Source organism: Tachysurus fulvidraco, chromosome 14 (assembly GCF_022655615.1).
Source record: "Tachysurus fulvidraco isolate hzauxx_2018 chromosome 14, HZAU_PFXX_2.0, whole genome shotgun sequence".
In the NCBI taxonomy this organism is placed as follows: Eukaryota; Metazoa; Chordata; class Actinopteri; order Siluriformes; family Bagridae; genus Tachysurus; species Tachysurus fulvidraco.
This window is the reverse complement of record NC_062531.1, coordinates 6,468,585-6,490,808: the sequence shown is the minus strand read 5'-3', so window position 1 is coordinate 6,490,808 and position 22,224 is coordinate 6,468,585. Positions and strand designations below refer to the sequence as shown.

The following is a 22,224-nucleotide window of genomic DNA, read 5'->3' as shown; positions in this document are numbered from 1 at the left end:
GAACAACCCTGAAAAACTTTTTAAATGATTTTATATCAGTATAATGAATGTTTCACTGAGCAATTCAAGGTCAGGAGAAAATGACTGAGTTCAGAAAGGCAGTAGAGCCTGAAATAATAATATGCATCACTATACTGTAGATGTGTATGAGCTCGCTAAACGAATCCAATTTCCTCACCTTTATAAACTTCATGTTATTTTATTGCTGTTTTTTGTTTTGCATGGCCACTGAGTCTGGATTACAACACTCAGCATAATTTATGAGATGTACAGTAAATTGTACACTAATCTACTATCTACGCACTCTAGTCTCGTCACACCTTCAAACTGTTAAACGTCTGGTGCGTATAGAGATGTGTGTGTCGCATCTTTGACGGTCTGCCTGAAAACAAAGCCATCATGATGCATTGCTTCCCTCATGGCTGAACAAAGCCATTATGTTTATACCCGTGACAATAATTGCTTGAGCATCAGCTAAATGTTGGATTTTTTCAAATGATCAGAATCAGAATCAAAATCAGGTTTATTAGCCAAGTGTGTTGACACACACAAGGAATTTGGTTCCAGCTCTTTGTGACTGTCAGAAGTACAGACATAAATAACACTCTACTATACAAGACAATGCAGATGTGATACAATAGACTATATGAATATATGACTGATCAGTTATGTACACAAAGTGTGAGAAGTGCACTGTAGTGTAAATAACAGTATTGTGTAATATTATGCTTTTGTACAATATACAGCAGCAGTAGCGTGTGTAACATACACGTATAATGTGATGACTGACAGTTCTGATAATGCAGTACGTAGAGGTATGAAGCAGGGAATATAATTATGGTGAGTTGTTAATCAGGGTGATTGACTGGAGAAAGAAACGCTTCCTGTGGCTTGCAGTTTTGGTAAACAAAGATCTGTAGCGCCTGAGAGAAGGGAGGAGCTGAAAGAGGTTGTGTCCAGGGTGTGAAGGGTCAGTAGTGATGTTTCCTGCCCAGTTTCTGGTTCTTGTATCTTACAGGTTCTGGGGAGTGGGCGGGGGGGGGGGGGGGGACCAATTACTTTTTCTGCTGTTTTTACTGTGTGTTGCAGTCTGTTCCTCTCCTGTTTTGTTGCTGCACCATGTAGTTCACGGTATAGACTCATTCATTTCAATCACAACTTTCTTAAATGAACAATACAGAGTGTTTTTTTAAGGATTTTTTTTTTTACGTCCCTAAACATGACAGTGAACAAAACTGTGATTGGTTACTTTACGTGTCACTCAGATGCCCATTTTTGGATGTTCCTTAGCCGATAAAAGCTGCTATGAAGTCCAGACATTCTGCTGGAAGTCTGAAGGTTTGGCTACATGAGACTATACAGTATGCACTCTGGTTTAATCCTATTCATGAATTGTGTGTGAAAAAACATGTTAACGTGATCAAACCCACATGAACCTACAAGCTGGTTTGATGCTGATATTATTTTTTTTTTTTTTTAAAACATCAGCTATTCACCACACAATTTCACTTCCACTAGCGCCAGCAATAAAATATACTATAAGACATTTAAAATATTTTCTGTTTATGTTGTATGGGGGCACGGTGGCTTAGTGGGTAGCACGTTTGCCTCACACCTCCAGGGTCGGGGTTCGATTCCTGCCTCTGCCTTGTGTGTGCGGAGTTTGCATGTTCTCCCCGTGCCTCGGGGGTTTCCTCCGGGTACTCCGGTTTCCTCCCCCGGTCCAAAGACATGCATGGTAGGTTGATTGGCATCTCTGGAAAATTGTCCGTAGTGTGTGATTGCGTGAGTGAATGAGAAGTGTGTGTGCCCTGCGATGGGTTGGCACTCCATCCAGGGTGTATCCTGCCTTGATGCCCGATGACGCCTGAGATAGGCACAGGCTCCCCGTGACCCGAGGTAGTTCGGATAAAGCGGTAGAGAATGAATGAATGAATGTTGTAACCTCAACAGTTTTTGAGACTTCGTTTTATCACACCTAGTCAAAAATTGGCATACTTCTATATATAGCCTATATGTGTTTATTTTTAGTTCACATATTGTTTCTACCCACAACAATAATATCATATCTCATATCTCATATCTCATAAGAAATATATCTCATCCTAAATGACACTAGTTATTTCGGATCTTAGTAAATGAAAGCCACAGTGTGAAAAAATTCTAAACTTGACAACACTGACATTTTTATTGCAAGATCTAGTCACTGGATTGAAATAGCAACAAAAAAAGTTTGGAAAGTTTTTGGCACGGTCCAATTTGTAGCAAATGTCAGACACCACCTACAACCCTGTTAGTTTCGTTATCATGTAGCACAGAAGTCTGTAATTGTTTTTCTGCAATGTCAGCTAAATGTCTTATTTCAGGAAAGGTTGTTAAATGATGAAATCTACCAGTCAGGCTTGCAGGAGTAATACATTTAGCTGTTTAGTCCATATAAGACTAAAGACTGTGCAGTGTCTACATGCTGAATTTCATGTAACCTAACTGTGTTGAACCTGGTTTTCATGCTTGTGCAGAGGGTGTGAGGGTCTGTGAGCAGTTTCTCATGTCCTCCCAATGTCTGAACTGGTTTCTGCCATTTTCTCTGGTTTTCTCTCACATTAGCACAAAACATGGAAGGTGGACTGACTCTGCTAACTTGCCCCTGTGTGTGAAAGTTTGTGCATTGTGCATTGTGTACCATCTAGGGCAGTGGTGTCAAATCTTATCGGGCCGGTATGGTGCAGGTTTTCCTTCCAACCAAGTAGAGCCACACCAGAGTCTACTAAAAGCCAAGAACAACCGATTAAACAGGTGGAATCAGGTGTGGTTTCTGCTTGATTTGTATGAAAACCTGCACCCTCACCCGCCCTTTGTGGATAAGATTGGACACCCTTGATCTAGAGTGTATATCAGAATGGATAAAGTAGGATGAAGTGCTAACTGAAGATGAATGAATGAAAAACAGTTATTTACACTCTAAAGAAAAAAAATCATATTTCAATTCAAGAATCAAGATTTTTTGTTTATCATGTATGCTATTATATATGTATTCAGCTTGCAGTGAAATTAAATCTTCAACACTCCTGCTTACTGTGGATATAAATAAACTACATTTAAGAACTAAGTTTAAAATAAATAGTTCCACCTAAACTGTCATTGTGGCTTAATGATTTAATGATGTTTCTGAAAACTGAAAAAATAAAACACTTTCTCAGGGTACAACCCAGAAACCGCACCTCTAAAAGTTTTATTTATTTATTTGTTTGTTTGTTTGTTTGTTTGTTTATATTTAAAATTTAAATCAAATTTATTTATTTATTTATTTATTTATTTATTTATTTATTTATTTATTTATTTATTTATTTATTCCCTGGCATATGGGACCTTCAGTTTGGGAAGAAAATGTGACTGAATACATTTTTTGTACCTTGTTCTAAATAATAATTTAAGAAAAGAAATAGAAATAATAAAAAAACGGTAATAGAATTTTATGTGCAATATGTTTACACATTATTTGCAATAGCAGTACAGAATGTGAAAACAGTACAGAATGGAAAGTGATGTATTAACATGCAGATGAGTTATATTTAGTAACAGTAAAGTGCAATGCTCAAATTTACTTACAAATCCATCAAATGCCCTTGGCCTTCTGTTATCACTTATATCTTAACTCTTTACTCACAGATTTACATTAGAATTCTATTAGCATGTCCTGAAGTGCCCATGGTGCTTTTTTGACTGTTCATGATTTCTAAACTGTGTCAGACTGCCAGTTCCCCTGTCCTTGCTTCCTCTCTGAGCATCTGGCAGTGATGGAGCTGGAGGGATCTGACCCCATGACCCCTGCCTTTAATCTGCTGCTTCCACTATTTTTAAAACCTGCTGTGGACTACGAGGTCTGTGATAGGATGTGAAGGTGAATGTGAGATATGACCATCTTTGTATGTCTGCTGTTTCTGTCTTCCTTCTACTCTCTCCCTCAATCTTCCTTCCTACATCTGTCTCTTCTGCTCTGTTTCTCATCCTGTCTTTCCTCGTTCGTTTTCCAAACCTCCTGGAGTTCTGCAGTTCCCCATTGCCACTTAAACCCTAATGCAGTGCGCTAAAGTGTCATTCTGCTTCACTGTAATTAAAACCTCATTAATGAGCTACAAGTTCAGAGGAAACACGGACATGACAAACAGCTGCAATCATATTAGTATCAGCAATGATCAGTCACATCAGTTAGGCTGATTATACCAGGCGCTCTTTCAATCTCCCTATCTCTCCCTATCTCTCCCTCTCTCTCCAGAGAGAAAAGGTAATTAACAGCAGACAGATGGAAGGGGGACAGGAAGTCCATGCAGCACAGCCACAAAACCTGTAATTACACTCCTCTAAATCGCTGCAGTGTGATCGCTGCTGGCTGTTTATTCAGTGGGAACCGTATGGACTAAACTAGAAACTAAAACTCTCCTTCAAACTCAAGATTATATTTCCCTGACAAAATATAGCATTTAATGGGATTGTGTTTGTATAGAATTCAAGGTAATCTCCTTGTTCATTGAACTGGAAATTATGGAATTGTTTTAAATACTACAAATACCACCACAGCTCTTGGAGAAATAAAAATCAATCATGAAGCAATCCTGATTCTGTGAAAAAGACACAAACTAGCCCACTCTCCTTATAGCAAATAAGTATAAATTACTATCTTATTTTATACTATGCACCATTTTAAATATGTGAATATGGACAACTTGAACTGCCTTGTGCCTAAACAGATTAATCAGTAAGAGCTAAGCTATTGAAATTAGTTAGCTTGGAAAGTTTGCAAAAGCCACTAAGTAAAATAAAGGTGTTTTTATTGATTTCTGTTTGCTAATGATCGTGTGTTGGGAATTGCTAAAACCGTTCCATGGATATCTCCACTTGATCTACACTGTCATTGTCTAGACAATCTTGACATCATTGTCTAGACACTCGTAGTCCAGATAAGTAGGCCACAGATTCTGTACTGCAGGTAAGAAAGACTTTAGACATGCTTTATTAAGTTGTATATCTTGTTGTTGCATAATGGGACCTGATTGGCTCTTATAATTTATGATGTCATAACAAGTGCCTCATATGAAAATTCCTAACTCTAGTATATTCTATTTCATAAAAGATTAGATTTTTTACACTTTGACCATTCTTCTAAGTCGAAACAAATCTTCCAAAAGGAAAAATCATAAAAATACGTTGCTGTGCTGGATGCTTTTAGAATTGGAATGTCATACGATATGTGATGACTGTCTAGGATATTCATGTAAAATCGTAATTTCAATTTCCGTCTCTATGTCATCAATACTGATTGAAAAATTTATATGTTTATTAAATATATAAATGTTGTATATGGTTTTAATTTAAAAAACCTACACTCTAACCCCACCCATTCCTCCAATGTCATCAAATAAACACGCTTTTGAAATGTGGAACAGAAATAGCACAGGGATGTACAACGTTGTTCCTGAGGATTGGAGTGCAGCACATTTTGGTCATATCAGGTTGTGCTAGATTTGAGCTAGCATCTCTGCAACTTTATGTTTTTGTCAGTGTGAGTCAACAGAACACCACAGTGCACTCCTTATCGTGCTCCGTCACACCTGATCCGGCTTGTGTATTAACTGCTGAGTTGAATCAGGTGTGTTAGAACGGCAGAAACACTGACCTGTGCTGAGCAATGTGTCTGAAGTGCCTAAGGAAGGGCACAGGGGAAGTCAGACGGGATATTCACAGCTGCATTTTCGGATAGGGAGAGAGGACTGCTGAGTCCCAGCACCATTCCACTTCCTCAGCAGCTTCCCAGACCTATTCCTTTATAGACAGAATCAAGGATGATCATTTGACTTTCATGTACTGACCTCTGCAGCACATTTGAAACCAGCCACATATCACCTTTAAAACTTTTCAAAGCTGTTCTAACTGAGTCTCTGTAATGTAACTGATGTTAAATGCTAGTATTTGTGATCAAATTAAATTAGATTGCATTTGGAATTATTATGCATTTCTTTTTATTAGTCACATGTTATTGCTAGTCCACAGAAAAAGTATTGCTCTTTACCTTGATTTTCTTCCTCTTGCTGGTCAATATATATAATGGTAAATGTTTTATTAATAGTAGTAGTAGCAGTAGTAGTAGTAGTGGTAGAAGAAGTATACACTTAACTACATGGTAAGCCATGTCACATCTTTCTTAACAATTACAACACAGTGCTGTGACATTTCCCACAGATTTTGTATCTTACTTCCACATGCAAAGCTGTCCTGACAATCGAATCCACTGATTGGGTCGGATCCCAGGAATCAGATCTGAAAGTATGATGGTCTGGCAAAATACCACATCATAAAACTAATGACATGAGAGAAGCTTTTATTACTAGTGTATACAAGTATAGAAACTGCCTTAGCAAGCGTGTTAATAAGTTAGCTTGTTTTATTCCAATTAAAAATTCCATTTTTAAACACATCCTTCAGATATTGGAACAGATAAAATTATTGGACCAAGTTCAGGGATAACAAAAAGGGGGTTAATTAGGAAAAAAATAACAAAGAGCTAGAAACACTAGGAAACTGGAACCACAAAACACGAGAACACAGAAACAGGAACACAGAAACAGAAACACAAGGACTCAGCAAAAAAGATGCAAGACAACCGGTATAAATAGGGGTGACAATCATTGAAGCACAAGGAACAGTTGTGCAGAGGCGGGAACAGATAAGGAAAGGTCAGGGTTTACACACATGATACAAAAAATAAAAACAAAGACGCATGGCACAGAAAAACAAAGAATGTCTTCCTAGTGTCCAAACAGGAAAAAGGGGGGAGCGAAGCACATGGCAGCATAGTCAGAGGCGGTCCGTGCAACGTCCACAGACAAGCAGGAGGGCCGAGCGACGTCCACAAACGTGCAGAAGGGCCGAGCGACGTCCACAGCTGAGCAGAAGGGCCAAGCGACGTCCCCAGCCGATCAGAAAAGGCCGATCGACAACCACAGGAAGGCCGTGAGATGACCCATGTCCTGAAAGGTAGGGAAGGAGGTTAAAAAAGGCAAAAGGTACAGGCCTGCAACATCCCCACGGACAATAAGAAAGGCGCCGTCCTCCACGGGAAAACAGGAACAGGTGCGGTGCGAAGTCCTGAAGAAAAAAAATATTAAAAATGTGTTGCCAGGCAAAGTTTTGTAAGGATGGATATTTAATAGCATTTACACATTTTGTTAAAATGGTAAAACATTTCTTTCATTGCAGAATGTTGAGGTTGTTAGCTAGTTATATGTAGTTCATAGTTTGCTAGCAGTCGTACTGTTAAATCATGGGTTAACTAATAACACTACAAAAAAATAGTTTATGACACAGTGCTGGCTGGATAATTTGACATGTATTAGCCTACTGATGACTTGATGCTATACTGTAAACTCTTTTCTTTTTTTGACAACCATTTTAAGACAAGGACTGTATTAGTATTTTGGTGTTGAACTGATTGATGGTTGGTGGTTTTTTATATTCATGAGTTTTCATACATGTGACTTTTATAAACAAGACAAGAAGACCCGGAAGTTGTGTAGGAGGCAGAGACTTTGCCACTTTTACCTCTAGAGTTTGATGGTTTGATTAATGTCTCCACCCAGTGTTTTGGGGTTTTCCTCCAAATACTTCAGTTTCCTCCCCTAGTCAAAAGACATACATTGTAGACTGACTGGCATCTCTAAATTATCCATAGCATATGTGATTGTGTTCAGCAATGGGCTCATACCCCACCCAGAATGTCCAAGCCTTGTGCACCCAGTCCCCAGAGATAGGCTCTAGGTTCCCTGTGACCCTGTGTAGGATAAACAAAATGAGCTAATTTTTTTTTAATGTTTCTGCTGAGATTTCATCCCCAATGCTAGCATTTCTGTTTAATCATAACTGGGCCACAAAAACGTATAGAGAAATCTACATATAAATATCAATTGTGTTTTTTGAAAATAAGTGTGAAAAATGAGTCATTTCCTGTAGGCAGCATGTAAAGAAAGAACAGAAGTGATCTTTAAACCTTGTGGAACTCTACAGCTAACAAAACAACTGACATATACTTACTGCTAGCTCAAACCCTTGTCTCATGCAATCTTTACACACAGGATTTCTGCAGATTTATGTCATGAGCTTTTCATTTAGACTGTAGTTCCTCCACAGACATTCACACATATCCACACATTCGCACAGATTCACACCCTCCTGTGAACAAGGATGGATCTATGCTGTGGAAATCCTCTCCACAGTGCTTGACACCCCACTCCTCCTGCCTTTAAACCTGTGAAAGCACCTGAGAAGGACAAAAGAACTGTAAAAACATATTGTGCATTATATTTATACTGTATGTGGATATCTAGCCCAAAAGTTTTGTGAAACAATGCTTGGAACTTTTTGTATGGAAATCTTCCCAGCTTTTCATAGCACAACATCTGACATAACATTTCATTTGTGTTGTGGATCTGTTTTTGTAAATCAGTAAAAAAGGAGGGTTTTTTTGTGTAATGTTCAACCAAAAAGTGACAATTAATATATTCATTATAAAGGTCTAGCTAATGAGTTCTGCTTGCTACTGATCATCTGTTAAGAATCATTAAAACTGTTCTCTGTGACATGAGCAATGAAAATCTCCACCTGATCTGGATTGCCATGCAACTACGTATAAAATTAATAAATTAATTAAATGTTCTGATTCTTTTGCAGAAAAGATACCAAGGCTACAGGTTCTGTTCCGCAACCCTGAACATATTCAATCTGTCATTTTGATAAACATATTATTATGCATAATAATACACATAATCAACATTAGCATAATGGGACCTGATTGACTCTTATATGTTATGATGTAATAACACTTGCCTCATATAATAACCTAGAACTTTAAATGTTAATTCTAGAAATTTTATACATTCTGTTAACTAAAAGATTGGATTATTGCCATTTGACTATTTTTTCCCCAATCAATCAATTATCAAAAACAAATGTAATCTATTTTATGTAGTTAATTGATATATTCTGGTCTGAACTGTAGGAAACAGATGACACGATTACCCTAGGTCTTATTAGCTAAGTGCAATAAAGCGTTCCCAAGCTTGTGTCCATCACTTATATGGTCTGTAATGCTTAAAATCTGGCTCTAAATATCACAAGATTTCCAAAAAAGACTTCAAAACCTCACAATGTAAGTAAATGGCACCATGTTGTCTGCTCATTTATACAGTCTTCCAGTGAAACATATTCAGTGGAAAGCAGTATCTGTATAATTTAGCTCACAGGTGCCCATATTGGCTAGTGACACTGTGAATGAGAGGAAGGAGAGAAAATGCCATCCTTCCCACCCAGAGAGTGTGGCCAAAATTGCTCTCTTGGCTCTCGCTCTTGAATGGCTCTGGTAATGCTGGTGACACTGCAGTAACTGCACTAAACTAGTGTTACATACAATGTTCTATATACATTGTGGAGTATTAGTCACAGGTGAGGATTTTTACAAACAAGAATATATCTATCTGTTTATCAAGCATAACATCTACACGTGGTTACAATAAAACTTATTTGCTAATGTATGTTACTGTATGCATGTAGACATTCGTTTATTTATTCATTCAAGAGATCATACAGCATCATATGATCCCTGTGGTGAGTTTAAACATGAGTTTTTTTGGCTTATTCACCTCTCTTGCTGTCTCTTTGTCTTTAGCAGCCAGACTGTGTGCTGGATGCACACTCGTGAAGATGACAGATAATTAAATTGAAATTATATGTGTACAAGGATGATGAAGTGACTCCCTGCCTTTCAGCTGTTTGATTCGTGTGGACTTGTACAACCGGTCTCTCTCAAACAGTTATCAGAAACTAATCCCCCACCCCCACCCTGCCCCTGTCACTACACATTATTGCCGTCTTGTCTCTCATCGCATCTGTACAGCTTACGCTAACGGCTGTCTGAGGCTCGGATCAGCTCTTGATTCCCCCAGCTAAGGCGATGCCGTCCGTGGCCTTTGTTTATGCTCCCTCCTCCGCTTTATTATCGCGTGCAGAGTGGTCTGGGTGCTTCACATGTGCTCTTTTGTTTAAATTTAGCTTGCTAATGCACTCACTTTATAGGAGTGGATATTAGCGTCAGGTGTGTAAGAGGAAGTGCATGGAAAAGCAGGATAGTAGAGGACACATAAGTTGTTTGGCGCTATTGACACACCAATTTGTCGTGTGTCCTTGCCATCTACTTGCTGTCAGTTATATGTGTGTGATAAAGGAGAGTGCATCGTCTTTCCTCAGGCTGTGATGACATACTTTCGAGCATGAACGGCACAGTAGTGTGTCATGTTTTGTCCTTGTGGTACTCCTCAGATTAACAGTCGATACCACTGTAGGTTTAGTGATGTTTGTGTATGATGTGATCCATATAAGCGTATGTCAATATCTCATTGGGTGTGTATGAAGGCTGGCTGTGTGGCTCGGATCTGCCTGTGGAGAGCTCGTTAGGCGTTGGATTGATGAAGGACACCGTGGGTTGACTAACAAGAGTCGGGGCGGCTTTGCCGCTTTGCCTCTGGCCAGCTCTGAGTGACTGTTCCTCCAGCCTCCATTACTCATGTCACACTATGTCAGCGTGCTAAAGCCCAGGGACGCTGTGATTCTGTAGAGCCTCACTCATGCTGAGCACAACAGGAGACTTAGTTGTGACATTAAGGGCAAATAGGCTGAAAGACCACAAATTCTAAGCTATCATTGTGTTGTTGTACTCCTAAGAAGCGATGTCCACCATGTCTATAGATTAACACAGGATACATCAATAATTGATGCTTTTAAACCAGAAAACAGGACATTTCTAGGTATAAAGAAAAAGATTATTTAACAATACATATAGGATCAGGCAATAAAATCTATTACACCGATTAATGCTATTGTAATTGAGATTCATTTCTTCCTTGGGAGCAAAAAATATTTTTCAAGTTTATTTTGATCAAGTTTAGCTATGCGTCATAATGGTAATGTAAATTATTTACTCTTATGACTCACATGTTCTCCCTGTGTAAACATGGGTTTCTACTGGATTCTCAGGTTTCTTCCCACCTCCCCCCAAACACCAGGAACTGAATTGGCTACATTATTTGTCTTTGTGTGTCAGTGTCAACAATTGTGTGTGCACTTGTGCTGAATTCAACTAGAGCTTGTATCTCAGACTAAGAAAAATCAATAAAATGCCTCTTCAATTTGGAAACTCAGGAAGGTCTCCTCAACCCAGAGTTCAGCAAGTGGCATGAAATCAACATGGCTGCTCAAAGTATAAATAGCAAAGTACAGTAGCGACTATTTACTTAAATGAGTTATATAGCTATATACAGTACTAGTATTTTCTTTAGATTAACACACATAAAGATAAGTTCGATAATTCTATAAAACTGACAGTACAGTTCACTAAGGAGGTAAATTTAATGAATGACTATCACAGCTTTGTTACAGAGAGATACAGTAACAGTGGTGTACATCAGCTAAAAATACGTATTGTGCGTCTCAATCAGTGGTGAAACAGTACATGGTGTATACGAGTTAGTACTTCAAGCAGGATCATAGACTAACTAGTGTATTTTTTATAGTCGTTACACTCAAATAAACTGCATGCACAATGTCAATTAAAGTTAATAAATAAATAAAAGCATAATTAGTTGGAATAAAATATATCCGAACTCTTAGTGAAAATGAGAACAAATATCACACACAAAAACGTTTTTTTCCTGTCCCCTACTTTGCAATGATGTTTGTGAAAATCACCTAAATCATATTCACTCTCAGTTATTTAAGATCTTAGACTGAATGAAAGACTCAACACTGACTGAACAACTTCTGCGCAGTCACGTTTTCATACAACCTTTATTTTGGGAATAATTTCAGAGACTAGTACGATGCAGCAGTGTGTTTTGTGTTTATAAATTCTTCGAGTGCCTATGGCAGGATTTACCTCTCAACTACTCAGCAAAATCCTTTGCTAATTGTAAGAAAAACATCAGGTAAATGTTAACGTCAACCTCCTCAGGATCCATTGTTTCGTGCTGGTTCACTTGTAAAATGATATGGCCTTGTCTTTGCTCAGCAAGTATGTGAATGGTTGTGAATGGTTTACATCCTTGAATGGCATCTTGAAAAGCTGTCTAAACTCTAGCTGTCTGTAAGCGTCTGTGTTTTGTAAGTGTTTGTGATTCTGAACTGCTTCTGCTGTCTGAGTTCTGAACAGCCCCAGCTTTAAAGTACATCATATGCTGTTGAATGCTTGAATCTGATTGGTCAGAAAGGGTCGAGTCATATTTTAATCGTCTCTGACAATAGACGCAAATCATAGTTTGTTGTTTTAACACTGCTGTTTCAATAGAAACCTCCTAAGTCTAAGGTATTAGTCTAAGGCTAATAAAAATGGACTAAAAACTTCCTGTAAGTTTCCTGTAAGGAGACATTTAGCATGTAACATTTATGGAAGAAGTCTCAGGTGTCAGCACTTTGTAAAAATCAATACATTTTCCTCTACAAAAGAGTCTTCAGGACAGACTGCTCTCCGTTTTCTCTGTACCATGATATGCTGCATTTATATTATTATTATTATTATTATTATTATTATTATTATTATTATTATTATTATTATTATTATTATTATTATTATTATTATTATTTGTTTTTATGTGTTTATTTATTTGCTTGTTTATATATTTATTTATTTCATGAATGATGAATGAAAGAGAGTTTGGTGAGTGCACTACTCTTTTATAGCTGTTCCACAACATTGAAAATCATTTTAATTAACAAAATAATTGAAAAATTGCTGTGCTATTATAGGAATAAAACACTTTTGGACATGCTGCTAAAGGAAAATGATCAACTCTGTATTTGTAACAGTAACTCAGGCCACATCATTATTTTCCTATAACAACACTGTCTGAAGGGTTTTATTCCTTACTTGATATTGTTATTTTGAGAATTTTATTTATATTTGAATATTTCATTTTCAACATTATTTTACATTCTCACACACACACCCATGCACACATGCACACACACAGCATTAACGTTGGTCATCTTGCATTTACACACACACACACACACACACACACACACACACACACACACACACACACACACACACACACACACACACACACACACACACACACAGACACACACACACACACACACACACACATGCACACGCACACACACAGCATAAACTTGGTTGCCTCTCATTTAAACACACACACACACACACACACACACACACACACACACACACACACACACACACACACACACACACACAGAGAGAGCATAAACACGGTCGTCTCTCATTCACACACATATACACACACAAACACACATACACCTTTGTGGTTCACACATACCTTCTATTGATATTTTAAGCTCATGCACCAAACTGCAAAATATCTCATCACATATAAATAAATATTTTAACCAAACTGATTTTTTCTACTACGTAGCTGATATAACCAGCACAACCATCAGACCCGTTGTGTGTCCTCCAGGTTAAAGCGTCGATCAGTATGCGTCCTAACGTGCATGTTCTATTGTAGGGATACGTTCGGCTCTGCGCTCTTGCATACAGGCTCCTCAGGAAGAGAAGAGAAGAGCTGCTGGAGCAGCAAACTACACTGCATCATCCTCCTCGACTTACGCCACACCTCTCTACACAACCTCACAGACGTCTGGCAGGTATTTTCCATCTCTTTTTTTTTTTTTGCTTATTCATCATCTGCATTAATGGCCAGTGACTAAGGACGTGTGGACACTTGACATACCGTCATGTTTACGTCATCATTTCATTTTTTATTTACACTAGTACTTTGTATGGACAGTCACATTGCAAGAAATATATACTTACATCATGTGGGCAAAAATCAATAGGGTCCTGCACCATAATAATCAGTGACTTTAATGATTAAGCACAAATCGACCTTGTTTTTATCCACAAACCACTTTAAAAAGTGTTAGAGATGATGGGGAAATACTCACTCACAGTCTAACTTTTTCTACAGCTTAACAAGTATATTGTTGTTTATTATTAGTTATTATTATTAGTATATGTTACTATCTCTTATTATGATATAATCATAGTATAAAAGTCGCTAGAGTCTAATGTGAAGTAAGTATAGTCCAAATAAGAAGTTTTAAGGTTTATATGTAGCCTCAATTGCTTTCAATAAGGACAGAATGGATAAGTATGCAACAGTGCACGCGTCCAGTCCTTCATATGACATTTTATTTAATCGTTGTTCAGGGAGCCAAGTCAAGGAGGAGCAAATACTTATGAGTAAGAGATATTTTGCAACTTGGAATTGAGACCTAATTAAGGACTGTATAAGTGAAAAGAACAAGCAGCAGGAAATTTTCATAAAAAGAGTAGAGAAGCATTAATGTAAATTTTAGAAGAGCTATGAAGGTTACTGTTAGTACCTGTGTGTGTGTGTGTGTGTGTGTGTGTGTGTGTGTGTGTGTGTGTGTGTGTGTGTGTGTGTGTGTGTGTGTGTGTGTGTGTGTGTGTGTGTGTGAGAGAGAGAGACTATGTATTATGTAAGGAATAAAACACTTCATGACATGCTGTTATAAGATAATAATCAAAAAAGCAGTGTCACTGCTAGCACTCCAAATATCATTATATATCATATACAACAGACATGTTGTAGTATTTATATTAATAAACTGATAAACAACACATTTATAGTTCAGGTGAACATTTGTAGAACATCCTCAAAACATGTTCCAGTTTTCTCTTTTAATTGCAAATAATAAATATTCGATATACAAAAGAAATGAATGCCTCTTCATAGAAAACGGTGAAAGTTTTGCCTGCTCAATATCATGCTGTGCACTTCCTCAGCTGGCACTGAAGCATGAGGTGATATCAAGCCTTTACTCTTGCAAAAGCACAAAGCGCCATCATCACAGTCACCTTCATGCATCTCATCTTCCTCTTTGCTTTCTGAGTTTTTCTGTTCTCTCAGAAACACAACACACAAACACCATAAAGCAAGCTTACAGCATTCCATATCTCTATTACCTCTAGATATTGTGGCGTTATTCTGAACTAAATGTTGAAATACCCAGGCCTGGATTGTTATTAGGTGAAACAGCTCTCACTCTGGATTTGTAGTTAACCATTAATATGCATCCGGAAATATCATGATAAAATCTCAGTAATTAGAGCGTTTTAGGATTTATACAGCAGATGGAGTTAATATACCACAAATCATAACAAACAGCCTGTGTAACATCCTGTGTAATGTAAAATGTATTGCTAATTGTGTTACATTATGTGTAGCATATTATATCATAATTATATAAAAAATGTGTGTGTGTGTGGGGGGGGGTTGGCTGATAACAACTCTTATCAATAACAAATTTTGTTTGTGCAACATTTTTGCTGTTTTTAAAATCTTGAAAATCATTGTCATTTTTCTTTTACGCTGTAATATGAATTATTATTTACAGCTTTTTAAAAATGAATAGTTAAATGTATTTATTATATTTAATATATAAATATTATATTATATTATACAGTTTATTGTTATACCAACATCTAGCAATAATAATAATACAATTCTTATTTTGTAATAATAATAATAATAATTATACTACTACTACTACTACTACTACTACTACTACTACTAATAATAATAATAATAATAATAATAATAATAATAATAATAATAATAATAACAATAAGTATAAAATAAGAATTTTTTATTATTGTTATTATTATTATTATTATTATTATTATTATTATTATTATTATTTAGGAGGTATTTACTTCACTATATACTTACTATATACCTCCAGTTAAATTAGCAGTTGTTTTTTTTAAATAAATGTGAAATCAGCCCCTCTTGTGTCTGAAATCAGCACTGCACCCATAATAAAAGATACTCCCTGTTCACCTGTCTCTCATCTGTTATCTTTCATTTTTATTCAGTCTTTTTTAATCTACTTCTAAAGGAAATACCGATTAAGTATAGAAAGTTACCTACAATATGTCTTCATTCATTAGATGTCAAATCCGTCTCTGGACTTGGGCAGGAAATGATTTTTCCCTTCAGTTTTCCCTCTGTGATGTTGGTATACACTTTAGAAACACATTACTTATTAATTCATAGCTTTGAGCTAAGTAATTTTGCAGACACTCCTTTCTCTGCCTGTGCCAATGCATATTTCAACAGCAATAGCACAGCTTTGAGTGCAGGTTACAGGGAACGCTGGGATATTTTTACACATCAAGGTCACAAAAACACTAACCGGTGATCATACACTACAAACAGTCATACACTAACTGGTGATCTTTGTGTAGGTGATCTAAGTTATTTATTTGCTTTTAAAATGTGTATCTCACATTTTGATGATGTGTATCTCACAAGACTTCAACAGGTTTAGAAAAAAAGGAACCGTATTTAAACAACCACCTTCTGCTAAAGCATTATTCTTGCTTTAAGTTTTGGTTTCTTCTTGCTCTAAGATGTAATGTGTGTCTAAATGCTTCCTTCTATAATCCCGAATCAATGTATAAATAAATCTACAGCTGATATAAAATAAACTTGACATTAACTCTGACATTATGGGAAATGTTTTCCTATTAATTTACACAATGAATATTTCATGATGCTGGATAAGCGCTTAATGTGCATTTTTGGCAGGTGTTAATTTGATCCATATGCTACATTTTATTTTAAACTCTATTTTTCACACCTCCACTAGAAGTGTGATTGAAGACGTGATAAATTTAGTGTTAGATATGACAAGCTTAATATAGACCTCACACACACAAACAAATAAATGGAAATTTGCAGTTTACTTTAGCTATGTAACATCTTATTGTTAGATGTTAGATGATCTTGAGGCTTGACGGTGTGTTGACAGCAGTAGACTTTGAAGCTGATCAAGACGATGCAGCCAGTCAGTGAAATAGGACCGTTTGACAGTTTACTGTCGAGTGGAACAAAACAGCACCCACACACACAATAATCAAGCAATAAAGCTGGTTTGCATTTGAAAAGCCAGTGTATGGCTTTGAATGTAAAAATCAGTTACTGGAGGACTGAAAGTGGTGAATGGCAAGCACACTATACATGCACACTACAAACACACTCTACACTCTAGTGCTCTTACCACTCAGAGCTACACAGAGACATCACCCGCATAACAGGGAATGCTTACATCAATGCATCTAACACACAAAGGTTAAATTGATTGAGTTTGAATAGATGTGGTCACGTCATGACTGAGTGTGGTTTGTTCACGATGAGCTAATCAATGATGTCATCCTTGTCCATTGGTCAGTCTATTGGCTATACTGAAAAATCCAGGAAGAATGAAGAAGGAGTAGGTGTTTTATTCAGTCTTGCTTATGCATGGTTGCATAAGTACCTGAACTAACCTAGGGACAGTTTGGAGGATGAGCTTTTAAATATGTAAAAACTGAAGAAAAAAAAAAAAAAACAATATAAAAAAATAAAGGTTTATATAGGTTTAAATAGTGAAATAGTGAAATAGGTTTAAATAGTGAAATAGGTTTATTTGTGTTTATTAGGCTTCTCAAATACACATCAGCAAAGGAAATATTAAATTCTATACTGTTGCTTGTTTTGCTGCTTGTTCAGACTTTGTGTTTTCCTAAACGATTGATATTACACTATAAAATAGATTCAAAAAGCATTTCACTGCATGTCATACTCTGTATGTATGTGTATGTGACAAATAAAATTTGATTTGATTTTAAATGCTCCTAATGGAGAACTGGTGACCCTTACCTGGTCTACAGGTATCCTGTAGGAGTCTGGTGGTGTTTTATTGGTGACCTGGTGGTAACAGACTGTGGTTTAATGCATAGTCAGTGAGCCTAATGTTTTTTTTTGTTTGTTTGTTTTATATACAATATTAACACGTTTAAATATAGACCTCCTTGTGGTCCAGTGGCAGGATCCAGAGCTGTTATTGCTGTACCCTGGGATTGATTCACCGGCAGGGAGCTAACCCAGCCACTTTCCAAGCTAAGATAAAAAAATCGGAGTGTTGTGTAAGGAAGGGCACTCGGCGTAAAACCTGTGCCAAATCTAATATGCAGGGTTCAAACTGGGAGAAGCTGAAAGAAAAAAAAAATAACACCTGTATTGATGCCCCATTTTAGATTATTAACTAGAAAATAGGATGATACTGATTTATATCATTCACGGTTATACAAACATCTTCAGTAAACTGTTATCCTTGACAAGGTCATTGTAGATCCAGAGACTATCCTGGGAAAGCTCAGCACAAGGCAGAAGAATTCCTTCTGGATGTGACACCAGTTCATCCTGTCACTGTGTACACACACAGTCTATAGTCACATTAGTGTAGCCATCTGCCGACCGGCATGTTTTTGGGTAGTGGAAGGAAACTAGTAACCCTGGAGGAAACCCTTATGGACACAGACAGCACATGACAAACTCCACAGATTTTGACCTGCCTAGAAACCTAGAATTAGATTCCAGTGGGAAAACGCATGATGGGAACCACTAGGCCACATCTAATATGAATTCAGTAATCAATAAAAGGTTAATGGGAAGTTTGAAAAAGTTTCTTTTGATTGCTTAAGTTGTCTAACATAAATCACAATGAAAAAGAGAAGAGTTTGCATGCTACTAAATTGATAGCAACATTTACATATTAGAGTATGTGTCTTCAGAATAAGATCTGGTAGTTTTAAAACTGAATACTAAGCTTGTAAAGTTTACACAACTGTAGGACTCCTAATTTTAGCAGTGGGTCATAAAATTTAAATGCGTAAAACACCACCAATTCATGCTTTGCGAGATTTTTTTTACTCTGCATACCCTTAAAAACACACACACTCACACTCTCTCTGACACACACACACACACACACACACACACACACACACACACACACACACACACACACACACACACACACACACACACACACACAGTTCTGTTTGTTAACATGTAACTTTCAGCGAGAACAGTTAAATCAATGTTGCCAGCTGGACGAGTCCATTTTAAGGGGTAGGGGTGTGGCAAAGTGATTGTGAAATTCGTACTCGTTACAAATTTAACTTTGTTTCATTTGGAATCTGTGAACAAACGTCTTACCTCATATTAGTAGCATTGTGTTTTCGGTTTATTTTCATATTCCGTGATTTTATTAACATTGATCAGTAGAGGTGAAGCAAACACCCCCGCTCCATTTCGCTTCACGGTATAATCGTGAAGTGGGTTGGCTTGGTTGAAAGTCGCTCCTGTAAAAATGTTTCTCAGGCTTTAGCTCTATGGTATAGAAAGTGCAAACAAGCCAGTGTGTAGTTTCTGTGCAGAATGATTGAAGGACCGTTTGACAGTTGCCATGCGTAGTTACACAAGATAAAGATTTAAAATTACACAAGATAAATTTCTCACATATATATTTCTATTAGTCCAGAAGAGATGCCCGTGAAAGGAGGAGGAAGAACTGCGTATGCGAATAAAAACCAGAATGGACGAGTAAGTAAATTCAACTAAATACATTCATTTGCGCTTTTTAAAACCATTATAATATATTGTTTATCATCTTAACGCTTTAATGAATAGCAGTCGTGTCTTTTTTAATGAAAAGAATGGAATCAAGGAAGGAAATTTGGTGAATTTGACCTTAAGATTGTTCAAAAACTTGGTCCTGACAGATGGCTTCAATCCCAAACCGCGTTGTATTCCCTACATAAGTGCACTAGATATTTAGCAAATGATATTAACGGTGTATATATACACTATGTGTACAATAAACACGTATTTGGGATTCTGTCTGTATCTTATCCACCTGTTGCGGTTTCCTCTCAGGTCCAGATGTTTCAGGTGTGTTAGGCATCAACATGTACTTTAGCATTTAAGACCCTCACACTGACAAGGCTTTAACTTTGACTTTTGACCTGTATTGTATGCTTAAACAGGTTTTATTTTCTGTTTTATTTTCTCTCTGGATCTTGCTTAGAGCTTAGCAGACATTCAATGGAGTAAAGACATGTCAATTGTGTTGCTTGAGGTTCTTATACTTTTGGTGATTTTTTATACTTTACATTGGGCTGTGAATTTGTTTAGAGGAAAAAAGTGGCAAATTTAAGCCGAGAACACACTAGAGGATGGTGTCCTAATTATGGTTAGTGCAAGGTTTGATTGCATGGTTTGATTTGTTTCTGGGTGCAGAATAAATGATTCCAAAACAAAGTCGAGACTGTACGATGTTTCGGGAACATACAGTGAATTTTGTTTAAAAAGTATTACCAAATCCACGTACAAGAAAAAAATGACTTTTGAACAAAATCATGTTCCCATTGATACTTTGATTACATTCATCATTAACTTCATGTTTCACCGGGGTTTAAACAGATACAAACATGTTAGAGACTAGAGAATACACATTAAAATTAGACAAAATTTCATCAATTATGGAAGGGATATTATAAAAAATAGTGACATGAACAAGAACAATAACAGCTGCTGTAGTGAAGCTGCCTGGAAAAAGCTCCTTATTTAGGTGACCGGCAAACATTTCTCCAAGGATCACAGGTAGATATTTGCAGAAGATGTGGTCACCAAATATACACTTAGATGGCACCTTCGTGCCTGCACACTGCTGTAGAAAGTTCTTTCCGGCAACAAGCATTCGGGGTCGGCTTGGCATAAGAAGACGGATGGGTATATGGAAAAGAACCTAATCTTAATCATTTTGGCTACAAAGTCCATGAGACTCATGTTGGGATACATGGCATTAAGGTCTCCACAATTTACAAGGAGGTTTTAAATGATAATCTGGCTGCTTCTGCCAAGAAGTTATAACTGGGTCATTACTGGATCTTCCAGCAGGGTGATGATCCAGAAAAAACCTCCACATCCACACCAAAATGTCATAAACTTTCTCCCACCAATCTTTATCAAGGGTGGCAATAATTATGGAGATAGCTACAATGAGGATTTGAAGATTTAAATAATTTGGTCTTTTAAATATATAAGAGCAGTAGACTGAGGTCTGGGATGTCAGTAGGAGGGTTAAGGATGGAGCCTTGTGTGGTCACACCCTCATTTTTTGGCTTTAGTAAATCATAACATTTACCCTTTTTTTAGTTGGCAAGTATTATTGGATGGAGTTGCCTCATCCTAGAGGGAAGCTGAAAATACTGTTTTGTGTGTGTGTGTCTGTGGACACTCATCGAGCTCATTATTGTCTGTATGGCTTGGCACAGTAGGGAACGGCTTAGGCTGGGGATTACGGGTCCCATAATTTAGCAGAGCAGGAGCAGGGTGTACATGTCAGGATGAGATTGTCAAATAATCACAGCAAGAAACCTGTCTGCATGTTTACAGCAACTCAGCCTAGTCGAGCCGGGCGAACGTTTCATATAACGTTAGTACTGTTATAAACTCCTTCCCGTTAAACTTTTATAAGATAGCACATGTTTCCTTAGTACATATGACATTGACCAACTCCTTTTTTCCCCAGCAGCACATACGTGATTAAACATTTAACATATAATTTTGTACCAAATTTCATTTTACTTGTTCTTTTTTATTCATTTTTTCTTTAGAAAAAGTTTTTTTCCTGTTTTTTTTTGTAAACATATTAGGTAGATATTACATTGTGTCATCATTGAAGTTTGACCCTTTATAGTGAAAAGTGTAAGTGCGCAGTGTGTAGCATGTCATTTGAGACGCAGCTGTTGAATATAAACACTGCAGCATGGACTGTAAAAGTTTATGCAGACTTTATACCACAGTCTCCTGTATAGACAATATTAATTCATTTTCTATAACAGCAGCACAGGCTGTGTTCTCTTTGCTGGGTTTTTCTGTGAGGAGACACCCATGTGGCATATTGTCATTGGAGTCTCCAGCGTCAGCACTTTGTAACAGCTGTATAGGATCAAGGGATTTCCGCTTACTCGCTAACATGACAAGATGCATTTTTTTTGGTGTGTTAGCTTCAAGATGAAATTAAGATGAAGCTGAAGCACTGTGTGTGTGTGTAGCGTTTATTACAGAAGTGTACTCAGGCTTGTTTTGCATACTTCCATTATACACGATAAAATCATACAATGTGTCGTTGCTTTATGAATAACTAACTGAAAACAAAATTGATGAATTGCTGTGATTATTAGGAATAAATCACTTCGGACAACTTTCAGTCAACACT

The 22,224-nt window shown here is 37.1% G+C and overlaps 1 protein-coding gene across 3 annotated transcripts in view; it reads left to right on the top strand.

Moving 5' to 3' along the window:
* The window catches only part of LOC113634327 (tight junction protein ZO-2), a 70,994-nt gene that overhangs the window by 3,182 nt on the left and 45,588 nt on the right, over positions 1 to 22,224 (top strand). Inside the window, exon 1 of one of the 3 annotated variants that reach the window (XM_047822892.1) lies at positions 13,597 to 13,731. The exons of 1 other annotated variant lie outside the window; for it this stretch is intronic. Coding sequence is in view for 1 of the 2 variants with exons in the window: in XM_027133229.2 (XP_026989030.2) it covers positions 19,488 to 19,544 (57 nt within the window). In the remaining variant the exon portion in view is untranslated. Of the gene's footprint in view, positions 1 to 13,596; positions 13,732 to 19,288; positions 19,545 to 22,224 lie in introns of those variants that run through there. One more of the 3 variants, XM_027133229.2, reaches the window with a different exon arrangement.